The sequence below is a fragment of the Emys orbicularis genome, chromosome 2 (assembly GCF_028017835.1).
Source record: "Emys orbicularis isolate rEmyOrb1 chromosome 2, rEmyOrb1.hap1, whole genome shotgun sequence".
NCBI lineage: Eukaryota > Metazoa > Chordata > Testudines > Emydidae > Emys > Emys orbicularis.
The window spans coordinates 120243104-120270972 of record NC_088684.1 but is presented as its reverse complement, the minus strand read 5'-3'; the positions used below and the strand labels follow the sequence as shown (position 1 = coordinate 120270972).

The following is a 27869-nucleotide window of genomic DNA, read 5'->3' as shown; positions in this document are numbered from 1 at the left end:
TGTAGTTAGTGAATTACGTTGGCAGGAGCTAAATATTAGTGTAGACACTTACAGAGTTAGGTCAACATAAGCTGCCTTGTGTCGACGAACTGTAGTGTAGAGCAGGGCTCAGTTTAACAGTACAAGGCAGCAGAAGGAAACTGGGTTTTGGGGGGGGGGGGCTATAACTTGGGAACCTTTTAGTTAAATGACCCCATGGTTGGACCACTAACACCCCCCTGAGGCACATCAAATTTCAATGCAATGCAAGTAACTGTTCAGATTTTAGAACACTTAAAAGAGTTGAGCTTTAAAGCATATAAAATGGTGGGGAAAGGAAACTCTTGCCATTTTTCTGTACTGGAATATGCACACTAAAAAAAATTTACATTTTCTTAAATACCATGCACTACCTTGGGTAAAACTTGACAGATTAAGACTATTTTGACCCATATCACATCAGTAGTTTGATCTCTAGCTCCACACAAAAAAGCCCATCTAGAAACTTTTTGAAAAATGGCTAGTTCTGGGGAGAGGGGGCTTCTCTCTCTGTAACCCCTAGCTGAAATGATCCCAAAATTGGGTCACTAACCCTATCCAAGCACTCTCCTGATAAACACCAAATTTAAAAGAAATCCAAATATGTATGTCAATTTTAAAGGCCTTAGAAAGGTTGACCTTTAATCAGAAACTGTGATGCAACCTTAACTATAGTAGTGCTGCTGCTGTGATGTCCAGTTTTGCCATTGATAACTGATTGGTGGCTGCTGCTATGCCTGGTTCAGTTTTGGTTGTTGCTGATTTGTGCTCTGCCTGGCCCATCTTGATTTGCACTAGCTTGTCTCTTATGGCCTGGTCTTCGTGGCTTGTCACCTTAGCATGAATCTTATCGGCACCTGTGGTGGTTTTATGTTGCTGCAAAGGAGGAGTGTGCAGACTGATAGCTGCAGATTTGGGTTTGGTGCTGCATGAATGAACTCCTTCCAATGTTGCTGCTTCAACCCAGAAAACATGGCCAATGGTTCTACTGCTGGATGAGCTGGGTCAGATATAGGCCAAGCAACAGCCAGTGCATGCTCACATGCTTCAATATCTTACAGACTTCCACACTGCACAGCTTGACACAAGATTAACTCCTGGGGACATTTCGTGCTGTTGTTGAAATAACAGAAGATGTCAATTAGGAGCTCATCATGAGTAAGGCTGCGTGTCTGTCATGGATTCCGTGACTTTCTGTGGCCTCCATGACATTTGCAGTGGCTGGCTCCAGGGCTGCCCCAGCACTCGGGCAGCCCCTGGGCCAGCAGCAGCAGCACTTTGGGTGTGGGAAGGGGCTCAGGGCTGGGGTAGGAGATTGAGTGCAGGGCTGCAGTTCCCAGCCAATGGGAGCTGCGGAGCTAGCGCTTGTGGCGGGGGGCAGCACGCAGAGCCCCCCGGCCTTCCCTCCTCCTAGGAGCTGCAGAGACATGCCAGCCGCTTCCGGGGAGCTGTGCAGAGCCAGGTAGGGAGCCTGCCAGCCCCGCCAACCCTCTCCTCCCCCCCCAGCACCAGCAGGGGTCCCAGGCCACGTGCCGCCGCCCGCCCTTCCGGACCTCCGCTTGCCTCCCCCCCATACCAGTGGGCCTCCACTTGCCTCCCCCCCAGCACCAGCGACCCCCAGAGTACCCCCGGCCCAAGTTTTAGTCAAGGGTATATAGTACAAGTCATGGACAAGTTACGGGCCATGAATTTTTGTTTACTGCCCGTGACCTGTCCATGACTTTTACTAAAAATACCTGTGACTAAAACGTAGCCTTAATCATGATATTTTGCACTTCTCTCAGATATTGCACTTCTCTCAGCTGTGATGTGCACAAGGTGAAGTGGGCAGCCCACAAGAGAGATGTTTCTCTTGAATAAACACTGCAACACCCTTGCGCTCGCCCATCATGACAGAAGCACTGTCACATCAAAAGCCAAGCGGTTTGACCATGGGATTTTCCTGGCATCCATATCTGAATTCAGAAGAAGATGATCTCTTTGATAATGGCTGTCGTCTTTGTGCGAATACATAGGTATCTCCTGGTGATTTCCAAATCAGGAAAAGCAGTTTTCAGCAGCTTTGAGACATGATTGCTCACCACAACTGGCAAATTATGCTCAGCGATGAAGCCCGTTACTAACACTTCAGCACAGATCACATTCTTGTTGATGTCTGCAGTAAAGAATTGCTTCATCTGCATGCTGCTGGCTGGTGTTTTTGCTGTCTCAACATGCTTTTTCGCACAATGCAAATTTTCACATTGTTACAACAGCCATGCATGATGGATATGTCCATGTGACATAGTTCACAGTACACCCAATTTTCACTCTCTCTCAATAGCTTAATCACTTCAAATTTGGTTGTATAGTCTATTTTGAACTTCGGAAACCATTCCACTTAGGGCTTTTCTGGTTTTGTCTCATTTTTATCACCCACATCAGCCATTTTTATCAACAATGGCTGCTGGTGAACTCTGGGGCAAATGGAGTGTAGCAAAAAAAGTCATGCCTGCTTGCTCCCACGGCACTCCTTTCACTAGAGGTGCAACCAGAATTTTCATAAGGAGGTCACCTGAGAGGCCTGCACATGTGTATCGGGTTCCCCCTTTGCATAGCTATGACCTCTCTCCCCTCCACACTGAGAAACCGGGACCAGCTGGCATGCTCTAAAAAGTTATCTAGAGCACATTAATATAGTCCAGCAGGGTCTACATGGGGCAGTTAGAGCACGCCACACATCTTGTAGCATGGGTTCTACAACCAGCGCCACAAACCCCATTCAAAATTGCTGGGGCGTCCTTTCTATCAGACCCTCACCGTGCAGTCTGCGCATGTGCCACGGGGGAGAAGAATGACCCCCATGGCCACGACACTATTTGCTGCATTTGTTGGACCTGAACGGTTGCAAGTGACACAAAAGTCATAGATTTGAGGCCTGAATTTATAAATACATGTAAAAATCAGGAGATTATGGAAAATAAGGGAGGGCTGGCATTTCTGCTATTGAGCTGGCCAGTTTCACAATCAGGAACTAGGTCTGCTAAATACATTAATGTGGCTAGGAAGAAGCAGTCAGGCCTATGGCAGCATAGTGCAAAGACCTAACTATAGTTTGTACAAGGCAGCTCAGCCTTCAGTGTACTGATGCAGCTACCCCACTCAGACAGTGCACAAAGAGCCATTACTTTCTCGCACTGTGAACATCACTATGTATGATTACTATTCTGAAGTACTGCAGTCTGTAAACATTGCTTATTAACTGTAAGTCCTTTTAAAAAAAAATAGTGCATCAGTGAAAACTGATCAACAGTTCATGATATGAGAATCAGAACATGAGAAATAGGAATAATATAGAGCTACCACAGCATAATCAATATGAAAGAAAGAAATCATTACCCCTCTGACAATGATTAGTTAAGCGATGTTAGCTATATTATTGCTAAGCTAAGTAAAGAAAAAAAATTTCTGATGCAGCAGTTTGTCCATTAGAACTAGCAGAAGTTGTTTCAAGAAAGTCCAAATTTTGCCAACTGACACAACTTAGGGAGAAGATATTTGGCTCTTAAAAGTACAGTTTTACTCTGAAAAGTGACTCTAAAATGGCATAGCAGGAAACATTTTTATTCTCTCTCAATAGATTTCATATATAAAAGTGTGCTTAGTTTAAAAATAAAAATATATAGTTCTATCAGCTTTGCAAACTCATCCTAGGGCTCTGGTAATCTACCTGCATTAGTTTGTAAGGCTTACAGTTAGAAGAACCATATTTTAACTTATAAACTAAGATTCCATATCAAAAAGTATTCTATTGAGACAGAATAAAAATGGGATACAACTAGGCTGTTTTTTAGAGTCACTTTTCACAGTCTTTTAGCTGATAAGTTCCCTATTTCATGTGACAAGTTACCAACATCCATGAAATGAGCATTCACAATGCAAGATTTCTTCCTCTTTTAAAGAAAGAGATAGAAACTAGCTTAATTCCACTTGTAAAGTCCACAAAGTAGGCACAAATTTGTTGCTGGGGTAGTGTTGTTTATCAGCTAAAACCAAATTAGACATTAGTCTAAGGATCCTCGCCTTTAACTTCCTTATGACAACACCCAATTCATCCACATATACGTTAGCCAGGAGGCCTGGGTAAGACTAGCATTTGGAACAAGTCATTTTCCGTCCTTGATCAGCTGATAGACTATTCTATAGAACTAAGGCTTTTTATCTCTTCCTGGAATACCAGAAGCGCACGTGCTCTCTCTCTCTCTCTCTTTTTATATCTATTCAACAACTAAGAGAGACACAGGGAGGCAGACACCCTTGTTCTCCCCCACATACACACAATCAGGGGATTAATCTGTATGGCAATGAAAAGTGCTATAAAGCCCATTTCATTTTTTACATTTTAGCATTTCTTTAAAAAAACGACACAATCAGAATGGCACTTTTAAAAGCAAGCAAGCAAACAAACCTTCCTTGAATAAGTAATTACACCTAAAACTCTTGTAGACAAACATTTCCATCAACTGTTGGTAACACTTTACACCAAGTTTACAAAGCAAAAATATAAAACTAAAATATTTTAGAAGTTTGTAAGACAGTGCAGAATATGCTGATGTCTGAAACAGACTTTCAACTAACACGCAATAACACACTAACCCTTCACTAATCAGTATCAAATATCTGGTTGGTAAATGAAGTGATGAATTGAAAGCAGTGCTATATTCACCTTAGACAAACTGCCAAGTGAACTCCATGCATCCCATTTGGCCTTCTTGACAAAGTCAAGCATGCCAGGCTTCGGAGAACTGCAGGGACCCTCGGTAGCCTGTATAAAAGATGGAATAAATTCATGTAAGCTTTCAAGTAAGTTCAAATTTCTCAACCAGTAGGCTGGGGGCAAAGAACACAACCACTATCAATCATTACATGATCATGGCACAGAAGCTCTGAAAACAAACGAGTATGCTCCAAAGAAAGGAGTACTGTAAAATCACTATGTCTATATTAAGTCTTTTAAGTATTTAAGATAAGCATGCAACTTCTCAGGAACCCAATCTCAATATTGTACAGACACTCCAACCATTTTAATTAAATTAAAAAAACATGTTTTTAAAAGGTGTATTTGTGTATTCAGTTTACAAAAATATCATTGCATGAGATCAATCTTTCTTTAAGAAAGGCACATTACATATACAGGGAGAGAAATATTTAGACTCCAGCTTACTAATGTCAGCTGTTACTGACAATAACATGTAATGGTCTATCTTTAAAAAGTGTGTGTTCTTGAATTTTATTAAAAGAACAATTAGTTCCTTCAATACAACAAGATATGGCCCAGACTAACCCCCCCTAGATTAATCTCTCCCCCCATACACTTCATACCAGTGGTTTTCAACCTGTGGTCTGCAGACCCATGGGGGTCTGCAGACTATTTTCAGTCACCTTTCACGGACCCCTTAGACAAAGTTTCAGATCCCAGAAAAGGCATTCCATTTTTCTGATCAAAAGGATGTGAATACCTCCATCTGCAGGTCAAAACCTGGAAGTGTTGTTGTTACCATAGAAGCCCAGTTTAACACCCTTTCTCACACAGCATCAAATGCCATTTATAGCTGAATTCTGTTCAGCCAGTTTTCAGTCTAAGACTTCTATGGGAGGGGTCCATGGACCACAGGATCCACACCTCTATTTGAATTTTTTTAGGGGTCCGCAAATGAAGGGGGGAAAAAAAAGGGGGGAGGTTGAAAACCACTGCTTCATACCATTACAAAGAGATTCCTTTAGGGTAGTAAGACCCACCCCACTATAGAGGGCTTGCATAATGCCCTCTGTCACGTTGTCCACTTTAAGCCTTAGTAATAAATAATACAATTGAAACCCAAGTTCCCTCTAAGCTGCTCGACTGTGCAGCAGCCTATCAAGTACCGTGCAGGCACTCAGGGCTGCGGCGGGGAGGGGCAAAGGAGCCTCTCCTGCAGCTCCAGTCCCGGATCTGCCGTGGCCGGGGAGAGACGCTCTCCCACGGCTTCAGTCCCGGAGTTGCTGCAGCCGGGGAGAGGCGCTTCTCCCACCTAGTACAGGTGCCGCTGCGATGAGAGAGGACTGGGGGGAGTCTTCTCTCCCCATTGCGGCCCCGGGGCAGCCTGTACCCCAAACCCCTCATCCCTGGCCTCAGCCCAGAGCCTGCACCCCCGGCTGGAGCCCTCACTCACCCGCAACCCAACCCTCTGCCCCAGCCCTGAACCCCCTCCCGTACCCTGAACCCCTCATCCCCGGCCCCACCCTTGAGCCCGCACCCCCCAGCTGGAGTCCCCACTCCCCATACCCCAGCCCTGAGCCCACTCCCACACTCCGAACCCGTCAGCCCCAGCCCCACTGCACATCACCTCCATATTGGTGCACATAACAAAATTCATTCCACACATGCATGGGAAAAATTAGAGGGAACATTGGTTGAAACTATAATCATTTTACACAAACTAAGTGGTGGATTAATTTTTTACCTCAGAAATAAATTCTGTAGGAATATAGGACCTGTACACACTGCTAAAAGAGAGTGAATTGAGTTCTATTTCTTCTTGTGCATTGACAATTCCACACATACTCCCAGTCCAAATCAGGCACACCTCACACCACACTGAAGGTAATGGAATAGTACAGGTGTCACTGAGGGCATAATATGACTCTCAAACCAGTTACTGGTGATTATTCATGAGGTGAGAAGAACTCAGCTTGACTCTCAGAGCTCAGGCGGAGTTGGCAGAGCTGTCATTTATTAAAAAACAATTAAAAAGCATTTCTGAAATGCAATGAAGTTGCTCAGACACAAAATGTACAACCCTATAATGCCTTTTAAGAAGAATTCTTTTACAGGTCACTTTTCAGACTATAGCCACAATTTAAACAAAAATTGTCTGACCTACCTGTTTAAACAATGCGTAGAGCTTCAACTTTACTTCATTACCAGGGTCCTCATTCAAAAGCTTCAGCTGATCTTTAGCCTTTTCAAAAACTTCCTGACTGACTCGCATGGTAGCTCCAGTCGTATGCAGCTGAATTACAGGAAAACAGACAGCATGCACTGTCTTACTATAAGGAAAACAAATATCCATTTATAGCTAGCTGTTTAGTCTGCTGTAACTATAAATGTTGTTTTTCAAGATGTTTAATGTTTGCCTTTAAAAAAAAGAACAACACATTCACAGGGTCACAACTACATGTTCAAAAAACAACAACTTGGTAAATAAATACAAAAAAAAATTACAAAGAGTCACTGTAGAAATTTGATGCAACTCGTAGCATAATTAGCCTTTGAACAACTAGTACCTAATCCTTTCCTGTACATAAACTAGAGTGCCAGAGATAGGAGTCAACCAGGACGCTGCCAGAAGAGAAAGGGGACAGAGGGAGAAAGTTATGTGATCAGGTGCCAGTCAAGCTGCAAAACACCGATCAGTTGCACTGGTGGCAAATTAATGTTTGTTTTTACCTATAAATCCATAACTCCACTGATTCCCATCTATTCTGGCTGTATTGGAGAACACAATGGAAAAAATATATTGTTAATGTGTTCAATGCTGTGTATACAGTAGAACCTCAGTTACGAACACGTGAGGAATGGAGGTTGTTTGTAACTCTGAGATGTTGGTAACCCTGAACAAAACATTATGGCTGTTCTTTCAAAAGTTTACAACTAAACACTGACTTAATACAGCTTTGAAACTTCACTTTGCAGAAGAAAACTGCTGCTTTTAACCATCTTATTTTAAATGAAATACACATAGAAACAGTTTCCTTATCTTGTCAATTTTTTTTAAACTTTCCCTTTATTTTTTTAGTAGTTTACGTTTACCACTGTACGTGCTTTTTTTTGGGGGGGGGGAGAGGCAGTGCAGGGGGTCTCTGTTGCTGCCTGATTGCGTGTACTTCCAGTTCCAAATAAGGTGTGTGGTTGGCCAGTCAATTTGTAACTCTGAGGTTTTACTGTATTTAGTTTACAAGCTACGCAAGTCTAAAAAAATCTCTTGTAGTCACTGTCATTTTTTATAAATTCCTCAAGTACAAATATATGTGACATCAAATATTGGAGTCTATTGGTCTGATTCTCCTGTAAGACGAGCGGGAATCAAGAGTAATTCCAGTGCGGGTGGTGGAGTTGCACCACTCTTCTACATTGGTGTAAGAGAACAATCAGACCCAAAATGTTCTGTTGACATTTGGGACTAGAACTGGTCAAAATATCGGACTGAAGTTTTCCATCAGAAAATGCACTTTTTTGGTCACAATTGAAAAATGTTTTGCAGGAATGTATCGATTTCAATTAAATCTTTTCTGTGGAAAAGTGTTGAAACTAATCATTTTGACTCATTTCATTTTTGTTTTCACTTCTACATTCTAATAATTTTCACACTGTATACAGCTGATATTTTATCTATTATAATATTATCAAAAGTGTTTCAAGGTTTCTGAATAAAAAATTTTCTGCATTTCTGTTCTGTGGGGGGAAAAAAATGGCTTTTTGTTCCAATTAAAGAAGGAAACAAATTTTGAAATGTCAGTATTTCCCACAGAATGGGCATTCCATTTTCTAACCAGCTCCAGTTGGGACATTAACAGGGAAATATTTTCCAGGTCTTAATTTATTATCATTCTTATTCATTCTGTTAGTACTTACATTACAAAAACATTCTTTTGCAGATCAGATCCATATCAAGTAACTCACCCTTTTTTCCTATACACAGTCAGAATCTTAAAGAAATCTAGAAATAATGCCTTTCCAGGATGTTGCATAATGCAATATCCAACTCCCTTGATTGCTATATCCATCTTATATAAAAGATATTTTATGTTTTTAAGCATGACAGAAAAAAATTACAGGCAAAGCATGCAAAGAATACTATTAAAACATTGGCTATAGTGCCCCATGAGATGCAGTTATAAAGCTCCAGAGTCCTCTTGTACTAAAATTTATAAGGGCTGTCAGAATTTCTAGCTACAGCCCTTCTGGGACACTATCATTAATGTTGGCATTGTTGAATTTTAAATTTCCGGTATTTCTTCCTTTTTTGGGCCACTGAGTTTGTGTGTAGGTGGAGCAACATACCCTTCATCAGTTACACGGGGGAAATGGTGACACTCAGCTTTGCCTGTTATTACAAATTGATGTAACTCAGAATTGGCTCCAAAAGCCTGAGTTTTAAAAAAAAAGCACCAATAAGTCATGCAATTTGACATCAGAACCACCACCATGTCACAGGAAGCAAAAAGAATCAAGCCTTTTATACAAGCTAACCAACAGTACGGCATTTGTTAAACTGTGTGTCATGTAGTCTTTCTAAGGCTAGGTAGGGGGAAAAAAAAAAAAAAGAGTATTTGAGATTCTGTTGCAAGGTACCACACACGTATTCAGCATCAAATAAGCTTTTGGGTTTGTCAAGTTAGAAATTTTCATCTTTAGTAGGTATGAAAAAGGCAGTTGGATGGCAAAGAAATAACTGAAGAACAGCGGGAGGATTCCTTCCAATAGGTCTAGACTCAGAGCTACAGTCACTGGCACCCACGTGTTACATTGAGTCCTATCTTACCCAAACACTTCAAAGTTACTAGGTAGACAGATGACTTGTATTACTATTATGCCATTTTCTATCCTTCCTTTTGTTTTCCTTCCCTTCCCCTTGTGCCACTCCTTCATTATACTTTTTTAAATCTCCCCCCCACCCCCACTTGTATCTCAATTTTCTGTAGACCATTTGTGATTGGTCCCTACTATGTGCCTACTCTCCCCATGTCTCTTGAGGGAATTTTCCCATGAAGAAGTGGTTGTAACAGGGTAGCTCACCCATAAGGGTTGGACTGCCGGGGTAGCCAATCCTGCTCAGAATGAGAGACACTGGGGAGAGATCAGGGTGATTGCCCTATAGACAGCAGCAGGAGGCTACAATGACGAGGGGAGAAACTTGGGAAAATGGTAGAGAGATTGTGGGAAAGGCTCCTGCAGGGAAGACCTTGAGGGCAATTGAACTGTGACAGACCCTAACTGACAGAAGGGTTTGGGCCTGGAAACCAGAACCAGAGCGCTGAGAGGCTGAGCTTCGGCTAGGTAAAGTCTGGGAGTACTGGGCCCCCAGCTCCTACTACAGACCCTGATTGGGAGATGGGTTTGGGGACCTGGAAGCCAAAGGCTGAGTTCTATCCAGGTTAAGCCTAACAGACTTAGAATTGCTCTAGGAAAAAGGGCTGGGGACTCCCTACCTGAAGGGAGAGCATGAATGAACTTCAGAAAGGACAGTCAGTATGCAAGGACTCTATAAATGGGACCCTGGGAGGGGAATGTTTTAATTACTGGTAGGCGGAGTTGAAGGGGCCCTGAAGAAGGGAGAAATTGGTAGCAGGACACTCCAGAGTGTTCTCTGGCCACTAGGGGGTGGTCATGAGGTGGCTGGCCCTCAATGGCCACAATCAATTCTCAAGATCTGAATGCTACTGTATTTTATAGGATTTCAGTAAAATACGATATTTTTAAAAGATGCAAATGAAGACAAAAAATTAGTTATAAAAATATCCTGAAGCATATACGCAGACCTAATAATGAACCTAATCAGAAACATCAGGCCAGATCTTATATACCTTTTCTCACCCTAATGAAGTCAGCAAGATACTACTCAAGATGAATAGAAGTATCATGTGACCTGTAGAAATCAATGGCAAAATTCAATCCTGCTCACAATGGAGTAAATAGAACAGGAGAAGTGTCTGTAGCCCACGAAAGCTTATGCTCTAATAAATTTGTTAGTCTCTAAGGTGCCACAAGTACTCCTGTTCTTTTTGCGGATACAGACTAACACGGCTGCTACTCTGAATGGAGTAAATGTGAGCCCTAAGGGAGGGAGAGAAAGCGCTTGCCTCCGCTCTTCCTTCTTATCTTCTAACACCACTATAGCATATAGAAAACTGTTGTTGTTTGTTTAAAGTTTTCAGCCTTTACTGTGCTTCTCCTGCTGGTAGTCATTTCCCCCCAATTACAGTTCACTTTCTTGTGCAGCAGCAATGGACTCAACATCTCAGCACAGCTGAATAAGCAGATAAGTTACCATGGAGGCTGCCCAGTCAGTAGAAACAAAGTGGGATGAGGCAGAGAAGAGTAGTAGTTTAGGATCTGAACTCCCCAACCTAGACAAAGCTGTAATTTTTCACTGGCACTATTGCAAAATACAATTTGCATTTGGCCAGTTGTATTTTCTCCACATGAAAGATCATTGTCTTTGGGCATCAACACGAGAAACTTTAATATCCATGCTGACAATCACTTCAACTATAGTGCCTTGTCTCAGACCTGAAGTCCTCGTACTCACTCTCGATCTCTTATAAACTATCCATCTTCCCACCCACTTTGACCTATCTCTGTCAAATGCCTTCTATCTTGGAAAACATTTGAACATAAAGCCTCTAATTGGGCTCACATCAGTTCTACAGCTAGCAGCATCGGTCTATTTAGCTCAGGGGTCTCAAACACGCAGCCCACGGGCCGCATGCGGCCCGCAGAGCTCTTCCCTGCAGCCCGCTAAGCTCCTCACGCCCCCCACAGTTACTGCCTGTCGCAGCCAAACTCCACCCCCCCCCCCCGAGTTATTTTATGTGGCAGCTAAGCTCCCCACGCGCTGCTCCCTAATGTTTGGGGCCGGGGCTCTCCCCTGGCCCCGCCTGCCGCCCCCACGGACCTCCCCCGAGTGTCCCCCGGCCTCACTTGCTGCCCCCTCACCGCCTGGAGCCTGCAGCTCATGCTGACTCCGCTCGCTCTGCCGGCTTCCAGCATCACCTGCTGCCGCAGAGTCCTAGTGCCCCCCTCCACTAGGGCCAGGGCAGGCTGCCCTTCCCCTGCCCTTCTGCCCTAGTCCTGAGTCTCTCCAATGCCCTGAGTCTCTCCAATGCCCCAAACCCCTCATCCCCAGCCCCACAGCCCTCACCCCTGCACCCCCTCCTATCCCCAAACTTCATCCCAGAGCCTGCACCCCCACCCCCTGCCCGGAGCCTGCACCCAGCATCCAAACACCCCAGACCCCCTCCCAGAGCCTTAGGCAGGTGGGGGCGGAGTTTTGAGGGGGCAGGTTCTGGGCACCACCAAAATTTCTACAAACTTGCCACCCCTGGAAGAGGCAGAGCAGGGGTGGAGTGGTGGTGCAGCCCAGTGCAGTGTGTGTGTGTGGGGGGGGCTTTACTGAGTGTATATATTTTATTAAAACCGCTTGGAGGAGGAGGTGGAGAAGAGACAGAGCAGGGGAGGGGAGGAGCCTCATGGAAGGGGTGGAGTGGGGGTAGGGCCAGGGGCAGTGAGGGGGGGTGTCAGTGATGCGGCCCTTGGGCCAATGCACTAGTCCTCATGTGGCCCTCGTGGTCATTTGAGTTTGAGACCCCTGATTTAGCTGATGACTGACACTATTTGTCACACTAACAGCATGGCAGGCCCTTCCCTCCCCCCGTAGAAGGCTGTTTAAAATAATAGCCTCCCATTATGATGTAAAACTAGCTTAACATTGGTGTAAAGAATTTTTAGATGTTTAAAAACTAAAACATTAATAAAATATTTAAATGTTAGCTTTCTGGGGTTTTTTGTTTGTTTGTTTTTTAAAGCAGGCTGGCCATTTGCTCAGAAACATTAAATATGTGGTCTACATGAAATTACTATAAGTTGGGTGCACAACTGGTTGAAAGACTGTACTCAAAAAGTAGTTATCAATGGTTTGCTGTCAAATTGGGAGGGTTTATCTAGTGTGGTCCCACAGGAGTCAGTCCTTGGTCCGGTACTAATCAATATTTTCATTAATGACTTGGATAATGGAGTATGAAGGATGATTATAAAATATGCAGATGACACCAAACTGGGAGGGATTGCGAGCACTTTGGAGGACGAGTTTAAAATTCAAAATGACCTTGACAAATCGGAAAATTGGTCTGAATTTAACAAGATGAAATTCAATAAAGACAAGTGAAAAGTACTTCACATAGGAAGGAAAAAATCAAATGCACAACTACAAAATTTGGAGTAACTGTCTAAGTAGTAATACTGCTGAAAAGGATCTGGGGGTTATAATGGACCACAAACTGAATATGAGGAGTTAATGTGATGCAGCTGCAAAATAAATAAATAAATAAAAAATGGCTAATATGATTCTGGGGTATATTATACAAGACAAGAGGTAACTGTCCCACTCTACTTAGCACTGGTGAGGCCCCAGCTGGAGTACTGTGTCTAATTCTGGGCACCACAATTTAGGAAGGATTGGACAACTTGAAAAGAATTCAGAGGAGATTGACAAAAATGATCAAAGGCGAGGTTTTCTAAACCTTTTTAGGACAGGTTAAAAAAATTGGGCATGTTTAGTTTTGAGAAAAGAAAACTGAGGTGCAACCTCATAAGTCTTCCAATATGTTAAAGGCTGTTATAAAGAGGATGGTGATCAATTGTTTTCCCTGTCCACCGAAGGTAGGACAAAAAGCAAGGGGCTTAATCTGCAGCAAAGGAGATTTAGGTTAGCTATTAGGGAAAACTTTCTAATTATAAGGGTAGTTAAACTCTGGAATAGGCTTCCATCATAGGAAGCGTTTAAAAACAAGTTGGACAAATACTTGGACTTGCCAGAGCACAGGGGGCTGGACTTGATGACTTTCTTGAGGTCCCTTCCAGGCCTACAATTCTATGATTCTCCACGCAGGGTGACTCTTCATGGTGTCCTACAAGGCTACTTGCCTGGAATGGAAGTCACCCAAGTAATTTCAAACAGCTAATGATGCATGCCTAGTGCCTGCCACATTCAATTTCTGGATGACTCTTGCCCATCCAGTGGAGTCACCTTGCCTAGCTTAGGTAAGTCTACAGGCACAGAGACCATTCCCAAAACAAGAAACTATGTATCCTCCCTTATTTACACCACTAAATACTGCAATGCAAGCACGTTGGTTACATGTACAGTATTATCGTCATATACCATGTTAAGGATGATCAATAAGTCCTCTACCACTTACCTACTACTTTAGAATAAACTATGTAGCATGACTAGGGCCCTACCAAATTAATGGCCATGAAAACCGCGTCATGGACTGTGAAATCTGGTCTCCCCCAGTGAAATCTGGTCTTTTGTGTGCTTTTACTCTATACCTATGGTCACCAACCCGTCGATCATGATCGACTTGTCGATCCTTGGGACTCTCCCAGTTGATCGCGATCTCTGGCCACGGCAGCGAAGCGGGGGCTGCCTGCTGCGGCCCCACACTGCTCCCGGAAGCGGCCAGCACGCCCCTGTGGCCCTGGGGAGGGGTCTCCGCGTGCTGCTCTTGCTTGCAAGCATCACCCCCGCAGCTCCCATTGGCTGGGAAGGGGGAACTATATAGCCACATGCCCCCCGCCCCTCCCAGGGGCTGCAGGGGTGTGTTGATCCCTTCCGGGAACAGCACGGGGCCCCGGCAGGCAGGGAGCCTGCCTTAACTTTGCTGACCGAGCTAAGTGCTGCCCAGTGGGAGGCAGCACCCAACCCTGAGCCCCTCCTGCACCCCAATCCCCTGCCCCAGGCTCAGCCCAAAGTCCCCTCCTACACTGTGAACCTCCAGCCCCAGCCCAGATCCCGTCCCCCGTCCCGAACCCCAACCCTTTCCCCCAGCCTGGTGAAAGTGAGTGAGGGTGGGGGAGAGCAAGCAATAGAGAGAGGGGGGATGGAGTGAGCAGGGCGGGACTTTGGGGAAGGGGCGGGGCCTTGGGGAAGGGGCAGGGTAGATCCTGGGTTGCCCTTAAATTCAAAAAGTGATCTTGGGCATAAAAAGGTTGGAAACCACTGCTCTATACTATACAGATTTCAAGGGAGAGACCAACGTTTCTCAAATTGGGAATCCTGACCCAAAAGGGGACCATGTTGGGGGGGGGGTCACAAGGTTATTTTAGGGGAGTCACAGTATTGCCACCCTTACTTCTGCGCTGCCTTCAGAGCTGGGTGGCTGGAGAGCAGCAGCTGCTGGCCAGTCGCCCAGCTCTGAAGGCAGTGGCCTATCAGCAGCAGTGCAGAAGTAGGTGTGGTATTGTCACCCTATGCCACCCTTACTTCTGCGCTGCTGCCTTTAGAGCTGGATGGCCAGAGAGTGGTGGCTGCTGACTGAGGACCCAGCTCTGCAGGCAGCAGCGCAGCCTTCAGAGTTGGGCTCCTGGCCATCACCACCCTCTCTCCAGCTGCGCAGCTCTGAAGGCAGCACTGCCCCCAGCAGCAGTGCAGAAGTAAAGGCAGCAATACCGCAACCTCACCTACAATAACCTTGCGACTCCCCTCCCCATCACCTCCTTTTTGGGTCAGGACTCCTACAACTAGAACACTGTGAAATTTCAGATTTAAATAGCTGAAATCATGAAATTTACAATTTTGAAAATCCTATGATGGTGAAATTGACCAAAATGGACCGTGCATTTGGTAGGGCCCTATGTACAAATTATTAGTTATGTGCTATGCAGAGGAGAAGGAGATCAACGACCGAATGGGAATATTTCTCTTATCAAATAGCTATGTGTGTTCTGACATTTTTTGTTTTAAAGTCTCTTTCTGGGACTAGGTATAAGAAATGGCACAGTACAGCAGTGACGAGTATAAAGTCAATGTCTGTCCTAGAAGGCACACAATCTACCCTAGGTACCCTATGAGTTTCTAATCTACTATGCCCTGAATAATATAATTTTTTGGGGGAGAAAAATTGCATGTTGCTTTCTGGGACATTTACAGAGACATTAATTAAGGCTTGCTTTATAGAAGAGTTATATAACCAACAAGTAGATTTCCAAGGCCTAAGAAAAAAATAAGAGGGACAGCCCCTTTTTTTTGTTTTTTTGTTTTTGCGCTTTGTTTTGTTTTTTGGAGTTCTGAGTCAGTTTAGCACAGGCAGTCTGACAATTGATTTTGTACTAAGGAGCAGTCACTCCATTTTTCTGTTTTCTAGAAAATACACAAATACTTTGCTATGCAAATTAAGTATATAAACAAACTCGATTTGGTCATTTGGATAGCAGGAGACATTTTGGAAAAAGTGTGTATTAAGATTCTATTCCTCAAGTCTCTTTCACTGGAGGATTTTGTTTCCCCAATAATAGGTTCTCGTTTCAACTGAATATCTCAGACTTGACAAAGAGTTGCCATTAAACCAAATATAAGACCATCAAATATATACACATTCTTTCTATGAGAGAATGTCTTTTCCTTACACAATCCAAAATCCTGAAGACAGATCATGTTCCATGGGCTTTTAGTTTTGGTAGCAATATAAAAATTCTATTTCAGAGATATAGCACTTACAAACTGCATCTCCATTTTGGCTTGCCAAGCTGAATGTGACAAGGTGCTAGTCATTTGTATGTTAGTTGCTTTGAGCTTTTTCCCTGCATCTCTTAACACATGGCATTGGTGAGTAAGTGGGGAAACTAGTCTTCATAATATGGTAACTACTTTTTCAGTCTTTTCCTGCTGCGCTTGTACTGTGTGTGTGACAATGCATCATAAAATATGCCAATACTCCAGGATGCCGACCAGAATTGTAATTTTCTAAAGGCTACAAGGGTGTTAACTCAATCCAGAGATTGTTCAAAAGGCCTGCCACAGCATGAGCAACTACTTCACTGAAAAACTGCTGGCAAATTGAAAAAAAAAGGAATAATTATCTGCATGGGAGTTCCATACTAGCAACTCTCCCTGCTGCTAGTACAGAACCTGACACGTGAACACAGAGCATCTCAGGCCTTGTCTACACTACGAGAGTACTTCGATTTTAGTTAATTCGACTATGTGGAATCGATATTACTAAGTCGAACGTGTGTGTCCACACTAAGGACAGTAATTCGACTTTGTGAGACTTTGTGAGTCCACACTAACGGGGCAAGCGTCGACATTGGAAGCGGTGCACTGTGGGCAGCTATCCCACAGTTCCCGCAGTCCCCCCTGCCCATTGGAATTCTGGGTCGAGCCCCAAATGCCTTCTGGGTAAAAAAATGTGTCGAGGGTGCTTTTGGGCGCCTGTCGTCATCCGTCCGTCACTCAAGCCCTCCCTCCCTCCCTCCCTGAAAGCGCCGGCGGGAAATCAGTTCGCGCGCTTTTCTGATTACTGACAGCGCGGACGCCACAGCAGTGCGAGCATGGATCCCGCTGCGACCATCGCTGCAGTTGTGGCAGTTCTCAACGCCTCGCAGCTTCTCCTCCACCTGTACCAGAGGCAGCTGCAGATCAATCATGAGAGGAGGCTACGGCACTACCGTGACGGCATGAAGTCGGACACTAGCTCCGACCTCTCTGAGAACATGAGACCCAGCGCCCAGGACATCTCGCTGTCACTGGGTCTTGTTGATACTGTTGAACGGCGATTCTGGGCCCGTGAAACCAGCACGGAATGGTGGGACCGCATAGTGCTGCAGGTCTGGGATGAATCCCAGTGGCTGCGCAACTTTCGCATGCGGAAGGGGACTTTCCTCGAACTGTGTGAGTTGCTGTCCCCTGCCCTGAAGCGAAAGGACACCCGGATGCGGGCAGCCCTGACTGTCCAGAAGCGAGTGGCCATAGCCCTCTGGAAGCTCGCAACGCCAGACAGCTACCGGTCCGTCGCTAACCAGTTTGGCGTGGGCAAGTCTACCGTGGGGGTTGCTGTTATGCAAGTAGCCAGGGCAATCGTCAAGCTACTGCTATCTAAGGTAGTGACCCTGGGAAACGTGGAGCTCATCAGAGATGGCTTTGCCGAGATGGGATTCCCAAACTGCGGTGGGGCTATAGATGGGACTCACATCCCTATCCTGGCACCGGACCACCAGGCTAGCCAGTACATCAACCGGAAGGGCTACTTTTCCATGGTGCTGCAAGCACTGGTGGACCATCGGGGACGTTTTACCAATATCTACGTTGGATGGCCTGGCAAGGTTCATGACGCTAGGGTGTTCAGGAACTCTGGTCTGTGTAGACGGCTGCAGGAAGGTATTTACTTCCCGGACCACAAAGTAACTGTTGGGGATGTGGAGATGCCTACAGTCATCCTCGGGGACCCTGCATACCCGCTAATGCCCTGGCTCATGAAGCCCTACACTGGCGCACTGGACTCAGGGAAAGAACTATTCAACTACCGGCTCAGCAAGTGCAGAATGGTGGTGGAGTGTGCTTTTGGCCGTCTCAAGGGCAGATGGAGAAGCCTACTCACTCGCTGTGATCTCAGCGAGACCAATATCCCCATTGTGATAGCTGCTTGCTGTGTGCTCCACAATTTGTGTGAGAGCAAGGGGGAGACCTATATGTCGGGGTGGGAGGTTGAGGCAAATAGCCTGGCTTCTGATTACGTCCAGCCAGACAGCAGGGCGATTAGAAGATCACAGCGGGACGCACTGTGCATCAGGGAGGCTTTGAAAGCCAGGTTCCTGACTGAACAGGGTCTCCAGTGACTTTTTACTTTGTGGACACAGATGCTGAACCTGCCCCCGTTTCTTTACCCAGTTACTGTTGACTATCCTTCCAAGTTACATACCCCCTTCCCCACCTTCCCAACAAATAAAATCTGTTCTGTTCTGTTAATGAACAAGGTTCTCTTTTTTACTGTTTTCGCGGGAATGTTTTAAACCGGGGACGCAGACTGTGGCGGGGGGCGGGCTTACTGTTTTGATGCAAATGATGCTTCTAAAGTCCGGGAATGACAGGCTCCGCAGTGCTGCATTGGTTGTTTCAACGCAGCCTGCCAGCAGTCCTGGGCGGGACTGGATGTATGTGTCGGCCAAGTGACTTTCTGGCAGGGGGCGGAGGGTAACAGATCCCCTGCTGCGTGGCTCTGTGATCCAGGATAAGGACCGCGGCATAGGATCTCTAACTGCCCTCCCCCGACACAAAGTCACAGATCAACCCCCTCGCACCCCAGAACAAGAAAACCGCCTCCCAGACTGACCAGGGTAACTGGTGACTGTGCTGTGTATGTGTCCTGATGCTGGACCTGCCCCTGCCTCTGTAGCCTGCTACAGGTGACTGTCCTGTCCAAGTAACAAACCCCTTCCCCCCCTTCAGACAGAATCCCCTCCAAAAGACACTCTCGGAAACAGTACTTAACAGAAACCGATGTTTTATTACGAACCGCACATGAAAAGGGGGGGGGGGGAAGGAAACTTGGACATGGGCTAGTGTGAGATGGGTAGGAAAGGACTTTTCAAACTTTGGAACGAGAGCCTTCCATTGCTGCAGCAGTGTGCAGTGGCCGACTGACAGTTTTAACGGCCCTTGCCGCCCCTCCTTCTTTGTACTTTTGGTGAGGGGGGTGTGGGACTTGGTGGCGGGGGAGGGCGGTTAGAGATAGACAGCAGCAGTGCTCTGTCCTCCTGCCTCCGGTCTTGCAGAACATCCACTAGGCGCCGGAGCGTCTCCGTTTGCTCCCTCATTAGTCCAAGCAGGGTTTGAGTAGCCTGCTGGTCCTCCTGGCGCCACCTCTCCTCCCGTTCCATGACTGCTCTGTGCATTTGTGACAAGTTCTCCCTCCACTGTGTCGTCTGGGCTGCCTGCTCTCGTGAGCACTCCATAAGTTCATAAAACATGTCTTCACGAGTTTTTCTCTTCCTTCTTCTAATCTGCGCTAGCCTCTGGGAGTGTGATGCCAGGCTGGGTTGGGAGACAGTCGCAGATGTGTCTGTTGGAATGGGAAAAAGGGAGTAAATTCCTGAGACAGATAAATGAAGTTGCTAACAAAGAGCATAGTCTTTCTCTGTGAACAACACCATGCACTGCACCTTTCACATGCGCACTCAGGACAAGGTCGAATTTTCGGCCCTCGCCTTATGTGTCTGGGGTCCTGCAGTTGCAATCAGAGAAGCGTTGCAGGACACCTCTACTTCTGCTGCGGGAAAACATGGTAAGCCGTAGACTTGTGGCAGCTTAAACATGTAATAGTAGCACTGGGCTCCTTTCGCACTGAATGCAAGGCCACTCTCTGCTGGCAGCAATCAGGGAAGCATGAGCTCTGCCCCTGTCCCACCACCTCGCGGCTGTCCCCGGGAAAGATCCCTGTATGCTGCCCCTCTGCCGCCTCCACCGCGTGGCTGTAAAGCAGTCCAAATACTAACATTCCCCTCCCTAATTTAAAGCAGGGCGTCATGTGTGACATAACCCTCATGAGGATCTCGGAGACCGAGAGGGGAAGGATGCTGCGTGAATGCATGCAGAGGCCTGGGCCATATGCCGCCATGCTGTGCCGCGCACTGATCCCCGACTACCTCATGGACTCATGGCGTGGGAACGTGTGCTACCACGGGGGACCAAACAAGATTGCCCTGCCGTTGAACCTCGTGCGCATGCTGGAGCGGTACCTCCAGGAGAGCTATGCGGAGCTATCACAGGAGGACTGTCTGTCCATTCCCGGGCACATTGACCGCCTTTTCCTTTAAGTTGAGCATAACGGACTACAGAGTGGAGGGGCCGTGTTGTGGACTAATCATGAATATCCGGACAGTACTTGATTTTCTATACATAGTTAGTAGAAAAAAGTTTACTAAGCCAACTAAATCATGAACAATAAATTACTGATATAGTTATTATTCCTGTTTTGTTATTAATAAAAGTTTCTATGTTTAACTGAGTGACTGAAAAGCCCATTCTTAACAATATAAATATTCCACTTATGTTAAAATGAAATGTTTAGATGTTTAAAGCACTCACTGCTTGATCCTTCCCCTGATTCGGTGTCCGGGGTAAGGGCTGTGGACGGTTGGTAGGGGATCTCGGTAAGGGTGATGAAGAGCTCCTGGCTGTCGTTGAAATCAGTGGTGCAAGCGCTGTCGACTGCCTCGTCCTCCTCATCTCCTTCCTCATCTTCCCCGTCACCTAACATTTCCGAGGAGGAACCGGCCGTGGACAATATCCCATCCTCGGAGTCCACGGTCACTGGTGGGGTAGTGGTGGCGGCCGCACCTAGGATGGAATGCAGTGCCTCGTAGAAACGTGATGTGTGGGGCTGGGATCCGGAGCGTCGGTTTGCCTCTTTGGTTTTTTGGTAGCCTTGTCTCAGCTCCTTGATTTTCACGCGGCACTGCGTTGCATCCCGGCTGTATCCTCTCTCTGCCATGGCTTTAGAGATCTTCTCATAGATCTTTGCATTCCTTCTTTTGGAGCGCAGCTCTGAAAGCACGGACTCATCGCCCCACACAGCGATGAGATCCAAGACCTCCCGATCAGTCCATGCTGGGGCCCTCTTTCTATTAGATTGCACGGCCAACTCTGCTGGAGAGCTCTGCATCGTTGCTAGTGCTGCTGAGCTCTCCACGCTGTCCAAACAGAAAATGAGATTCAAAGTGGCCAGACAGGAAAAGGAATTCAAATTTTCCCGGGGCTTTTCCTGTGTGGCTGGTCAGAGCATCCGAGCTCAGACTGCTGTCCAGAGCGTCAACAGAGTGGTGCACTGTGGGATAGCTCCCGGAGCTATTACCGTCGATTTCCATCCACACCTAGCCTAATTCGATATTGCCATTTCGAATTTAGCGCTACTCCTCTCGTTTTCGAGGATTACAGAAGTCGAATTTAAAAGAGCTCTATTTCGAACTAAGTAGCTTCCTGGTGTGGACGGGTGCAGGGTTAATTCGATGTAACGGCGCTAAATTCGATATAAGCTCCTAGTGTAGACCAGGCCTCAGAAGCTGCTAACATGCCCCACTTCTTATCTGCTTGGCAGAGCTACCAGTGATGAGGAGACCTGCTTGCTAGTGCTGTAGGAGTTGAACATTTTTTTAAAATGTGTTTGTTTCTTCCCTCCCATTCCTCTCTTTCCTCCAGGAGTTATTGTGCGGTTAGAGGAGAAGAAAAGGGAACTAGGGGAGGAGTATCATGCTCCCACCACCATCAATTTGTTTGCTCAGGCGAGACAAAAAGACTAAGGCTATACTACCACTTATGTTGGTGTATGTCGCTCAGGGTGTGAATTACTCGCCCTCTTGAGTGACATAATTTACACCGATCTAAGTGCCGGTGTCCACAGTGCTATGTTGCCGGGAGACGCTTTCCTGCTGACATAGCTACCTCCACTCATTGGGGTGGATTAAATTGACAGGAGAGCTCTCTCCTGTCAGTTTAGAGCAGCTACACTAGAGAATCTACTGTAAACTCTCTAGTGTAGCCATAGCCTGAGTTTAGGAGATGAGAAGGAGTGCTGGGTGGCTGCCCTGATGCAGCAATCAATTCAGAAAAGGAAGGGATGCTAGAAGTTAGAATCAGTATTTAAAATAAAACTATTTCCATAGGAAAATAAAATAAATGGCTTACATGGAAAGGCAGAGTCAATCTGAGAAACTGATTTCACTTTAATTTTTTAAGGCCTCATGAGTAATCAAGTGAAGCTCTAACTAAAAGATTTTAAAAATGGATTAAAAGGTTGATAGCCACTTTTAAAAAGTGACAAATGACTATGAACAAATCATTAACTGTGCCTTTAGTATGCAATTTTCCTGGCAGGCTGAACAGTTTTGCTAAAGCCTTTCACTATCCGCCTGCAGAATTTTGTACATTCAATACATTTACAATAGCTCTGAAGTATATTTTTGCTTAGCAATAGACATGCTGTACAAACTGTCCTTGCAACAACAAACAGCGCCATCCAGGAAAAGAACACTTTGTTACATTTTTTGTTCTCCCAGCCAGTCTCTAACACGCCCACGAGCCACTCAGCAGTAGGGGGGAGGCCTATTACAATATTTATTGGAGACCCAGTATTGAGCAGACATAACAGCACCATCTAAAATGAAAGGGCCTCACCACAAGAGCTTGAGAGATTAGCCAATTAGACACTAGTTCTTCCCCTCATCCACCCTTCTCAGGTTTTGTTTTGTTTTAAAGGGAGCCACTCTATTTCTTCTAGGAGGGTAAATTCACAGCTGGATACTGTAGTGCATAATCTCTTTGTAGATAATCCTATCAGAAGAATAGCATGCCTGCTGGACAATCCTGTCAGTATATTCTCAAGTGGAAAAGAGCGCCTCTTTTCAGCCTCTGGTAGGGTTGGCTCCACAGCACTCACTTGTGGCTTGTCGTAGCACTACTCATCCTCTTTGCTTTCCCTCCAGGTCGTCAGTAGTCATACACAGTAGCCACCTCGCACGTGGTCTGATGCTGTCAGGACTAAGTCACAGACTAAGTCACAGAGGACTAAGTTCCTCTGTTTTTGGGGTATCTAAATTACAAAAGAAATATAACAAAACCAGAAAGGAGAACTGACTGTTCCAGTTCATGGCTGGATGCAGCCCTTCTATTCAATCTGTTTTTCTAGAGAACACTCCTCTGAACTCCCTGCTTCAGACCTAGGTTCTCTCAGGGAGGCTCTGACAGGCTGCAGTCTTACTCAGCTTCCTGGCTCCAGCCAGGCTTCTCTTACCAAGTGAGAGCTGAAAATCTGCTCCCCTTCCCAGTTAGCCACCAACTGACCTGAGTTCTCCCCTTTCACCAGCAGGACATGACTGACTGATCCCACAGGCTCTTGTTAAGCCCTTCTTGGCCAATGTGAGGTTTGCACTCCCCATCACAGAGTTTGCAAGTTTAAGTTACATAGCAATCAGTCAAAACGTCCTATTAAAAAGATTTCAGCAGGAGAGCCATTATGTTAAAAGTAGCGTTTCTCCAGCTGATTTGTTGGTTCATAGCCATCTTGTGACTTTCTTGTCTTGTACTAGAAAATGTAGAGTGGCTACAGAACGTGTGAGAACTTTCTGCGCTGCAGCTCCTGCTATTTGAAACTGCCTTGTTGTACCTGCCTCACCAACTCTCCCACCTCTTATGAAATCACCTCTTCTCTTCCTCTTAAAATTCTTTCTGCTATTATGTTTTTCTAAAGCATTTTAGGATGCAGTCAGTATGAAAGAATCATGAAATTACATGCCCTTAATCAGAAGATGGCTGGAGCAGAGACATTGACTGGTACTAAGCCCCTGACCAACCCTGCTCCTTTAGACTTCACCAACCAATATATAGCTTTCTCACAATGGTGATGTGTGGAAGGAGGGAACGTTTAACCATTGCTAAGTGATTGAAACAGCTTTTCAGTGACTAGCATCACATAAGACAAAGGCCTCGTCTTCACTATATTTAAAAAAAAGATGTGTTCTTAATGCTGAATAGCTAATTTTAAATGTACTTGTGGTAAAATCCTAGATTAGACATGGTACATTGTAGTTTTTGTATGAGTTAGCAGATAAAGACTATGGGGGATCCTAGGGTTTAATATTTCTTCCAATTGCAATTTAGGCCTCCTATACCCATGGGCCCTTAACATTTTACACTATTATACTGTCTTAGCATGTAAAATACATAATATAAAGATCAAAGTGCTGCTTCACCATTTTTAAGGGTGAATTGATCAGCTGCATTTGATAGTTTTCAGATCCAAAGAATAGTTAATAAACATTGAGATATAGTGTAGTATTACAGTCAAAATGGGACTATCATATATAATGTGCACTTGTTAATATTCTTTAATCACAGCTGTTACAAAGGAAAGTAATTATTCCCTTCATCATTTTGTATCCCCACAAAAGCCTTCTCTTACACAATTCAAAGTGAACTGGAAAAGAATGAGAATATTAATGACTAAAACTAAGAGGCAAAGGATATTCTGTTATTTCTTTTATAAGATGCACTTTAGGCAAGTTGCAGAGTTTCTGAATGTAGATACTTTAAAAATTATTTTCATGAAAAAATTACAAACATGAAAATTGGTAGAATAATATAATAATGTTGCCACAAAAAAGATTTGGAAAAGCCAACTCTGACAAGTTGCTAGGTAATAGTGTCCTGTTGTCTACTTGTAACTCAATACCCAGCTAGAGGTTTGTGCGAGTATGTATTTGAATTTGATACTCTTCAAATACTGTTTATGCTAGAAATCTGAACCATTGATGAAAATGGTTTTCATGGCAACAATATCCCTGAACTGGTATTGAAAATGGCTTGATTACTAATGTAGACAGGAAAAAAACATTGTCATATCATTTCAGAACGCAAATCTCAATTATATGTCTACACTGGGGAAATTTACATACATTAAAAAAAAACAAAAAAAAAAAAACACCTCAGTGTATCCAGTTCAGTTCCATTAGACTTTCAATAAATTTAACTAAAATGGTGGTGAAAATGATTCCAGATGCTGAAGACTTTTTAATTCACCTCTTTTCCTACCCTCCAGTTTTAAACACATTTACATCTTAACTACCCTCCTGTTAACATTTATCACATAACCAGATTCTTTTTAGGACAGGAAAACTATTTCAGAACCAGCTAAAGATCTAGGACAAAAAAATTACTCTTTCAGTTTTGTCAATGAATTTCAATAAATACCTGCTTCAAAGCTCATTAACTGTAACAGAAAGGTACTTTTCAATCCATGTTCCAAAACAGATAACTATATAATAACTGTCAGTTATAAAATGCTGGTTCAGCTACAGAGTTGATGAGATTGCTGTTTTGTTTTTCGTTGTTTTCATTTGATTTTTAACTGTTACAGGACAATTGTTTCCTATAGAAATATACACAAACAGCATATTCTTCTGTGCTTCCCCATATGGATCTAAATTAATTAATTTTTTTGTCTGGACAGTAGCTCCGTAATATGGCCTTCACTTTTTGTTTAAGCATGCAAATATAAACAGTTGCAGATCCAGTGGAACAGAATGTAACTGTTCAGTTAAGATAAATTAATGTTAGTACTGTTGCAGAAAATCTACCATAGTTTGGCCTCACTAACAGATTTTAACTATTTGTCTCCTTCTGTAGTGCACTGCTGCAGAATTGTTAGCTAAATATTCAAATGACAGTAGGCAAATCTTGCTGCCCAGTGATCATGTTTCAGGGCACACAATATCTATTGACAAAATGGCCACACACAACCACATGTGCAGCCAAATGACTAGAGGTATTCTACTTTATTTTGTGCTGGATTGCTTAAGATACATAAAACGCAAGCAGAAACAAAACAATGAGCAAGTCACTTACTACAATAATACTGTAACCAGAACAGTGGAACGCAAACATAAGTGTATATTGCTTTTACTATGTCCAGAGATTCGTACAGGCATTAAATAAGTTATAAAAAACAGTCATACTGTGACGTTGCACTCTGATTTTATGAAAATATGCTAATGAGCATGAATATAATGTAACTGGAATATGCTTCACGCAAAAGGTCTCTTGTAAGGTATCATTACAAAGCTTATAATCTACTGCATGTGGTCATCCTATTTGTATAAATGTATCACTCTTGTATCTAAAACTAGAAATATGAAATATAACTCTGCTATTTATGTTTAGTTTCCGATTTAGGTTCTTAAACTGTTTAAAACTAATACATGTTTTGCTCCCTCCTCCCCCCCCCCCCCCCCCCCGACATGGTAACAAGCAAATCTGTGGGCTATCAAGGCATGTTTTCTGACCTGGATTTGATTATTTTTTATTATTAACCAGCTACATTAAATCAACATTGTTTACCTGTAGGAAGCCTGCTTAGAGAGCTGTGTTTTTAAATGAAGGCAGAAGCCCTGCTGATCACAGAATTTGCATGTTCTCAATTTCCCCCCATATCTTAAGATGTTCAATCTGCATACTTCAGTTAATTTTTCACACAGCTTGGTGAGAAAAACTTACAATTTAATGGGCAAGCTACATGAATGACTATACGTTACAGGGCAAAATGCTCTCCTCCCTAATTGAGCTATATACTACAGGCTCTTAAGGTTGTGCATTTTACTGATTAAGGTGCACATTTTAGTAGCTGAACTTTCATGTTCTACTGATCAAACTTCATATTTCCCTGGTCATGATCAAAACAAATCTTTAGAGAATTGTATAATGTATTTGAAAATACCGGTTTCACTACTCTGCTTATGAATTTGCTTATTAAGCACATTTAAGCTTACTGAGGAGACTCCCATTTAAATTGGAAAATTGTTTTAAGTGGTGTTATTACAGGAAGAAGTGACTAAAAATGACATCTTCTAGTTCCACATTTATTCATCAAATTTTATATTGAAGTTTGCTGCTTACCAGTTTTAATAAAAACAAAATAGTAACACAGCAAATTCAACCATGTCTCTTTAAATCACGCTGTTCTTTCTTCGTCATTCATCTCCCCTATAATGAAGATTCATAGGTGCCAAGTTGTATAGTTCCATGTAACACTTTATGCAACTTATTCAATGAGCCAATTTACATATTTGCATGTAATTTGTACATAACTATAAACTGCAGCATAAGAAAAATCATGTGGATGTAATGTTGGTGAAAAGCAGTGGCTTGACTGCCTTGGTGAATGGAGTCCTCTGTTTATTATTTACAAGACAGCATTAGAGCAAACTTTTCACACACACACCAGAAGGGTCACCTCTTACGGGTAGAGTGTGTATGAGGAGGTAGTGGAGGAAGGAGATGCTAGTAACTAAGGGTACTGTGAAGTTGCCGACAAAACTTTTGTCTTTCATGGGTACTTAAAAAAACCCCTCCACGAAAGACAAAAGTTTTGCCGACGCAAGTGGCAGTGTGAACACAGCTTTGTCGGCAGGAGCACTCTCCTGCCGACAAAGCTAACGCTGCTCGGGGCCCGGAAGTATTTTGTCAGCAAAAGTGCCGAGAAAATACCGACAAAGAGCATTTACACACGCTGACTTTTAGCGACAAGGCTGTGTCGACATAGCCTTGTTGCTAAAAGCTGCATGGTGTAGACAAGCCCTAAGATTGGCAGAGACAGTTCAGTTTCCATGGCTCAGCTTTTCTGCTGAGTATTCTAATTAGCGCAAAGCATGGTAGTGAGTTTGTGATGTGGGAGTGAGAACTGAGATCCATCAAATTTCTCATATAGATTCCAAATAGCCATTAGAT

The 27869-nt window shown here is 44.2% G+C and overlaps 1 protein-coding gene across 1 annotated transcript in view; it reads right to left on the bottom strand.

Moving 5' to 3' along the window:
* The window catches only part of ECI2 (enoyl-CoA delta isomerase 2), a 63626-nt gene that overhangs the window by 16481 nt on the left and 19276 nt on the right, over nucleotides 1-27869 (bottom strand). The window contains exons 2-3 of the mRNA XM_065399000.1: nucleotides 6921-7086; nucleotides 4724-4822 (exon numbers count right to left, since the gene is read on the bottom strand). Of these exons, the coding sequence (XP_065255072.1) occupies nucleotides 4724-4822; nucleotides 6921-7086 (265 nt within the window). The remainder of the gene's footprint in view (nucleotides 1-4723; nucleotides 4823-6920; nucleotides 7087-27869) is intronic.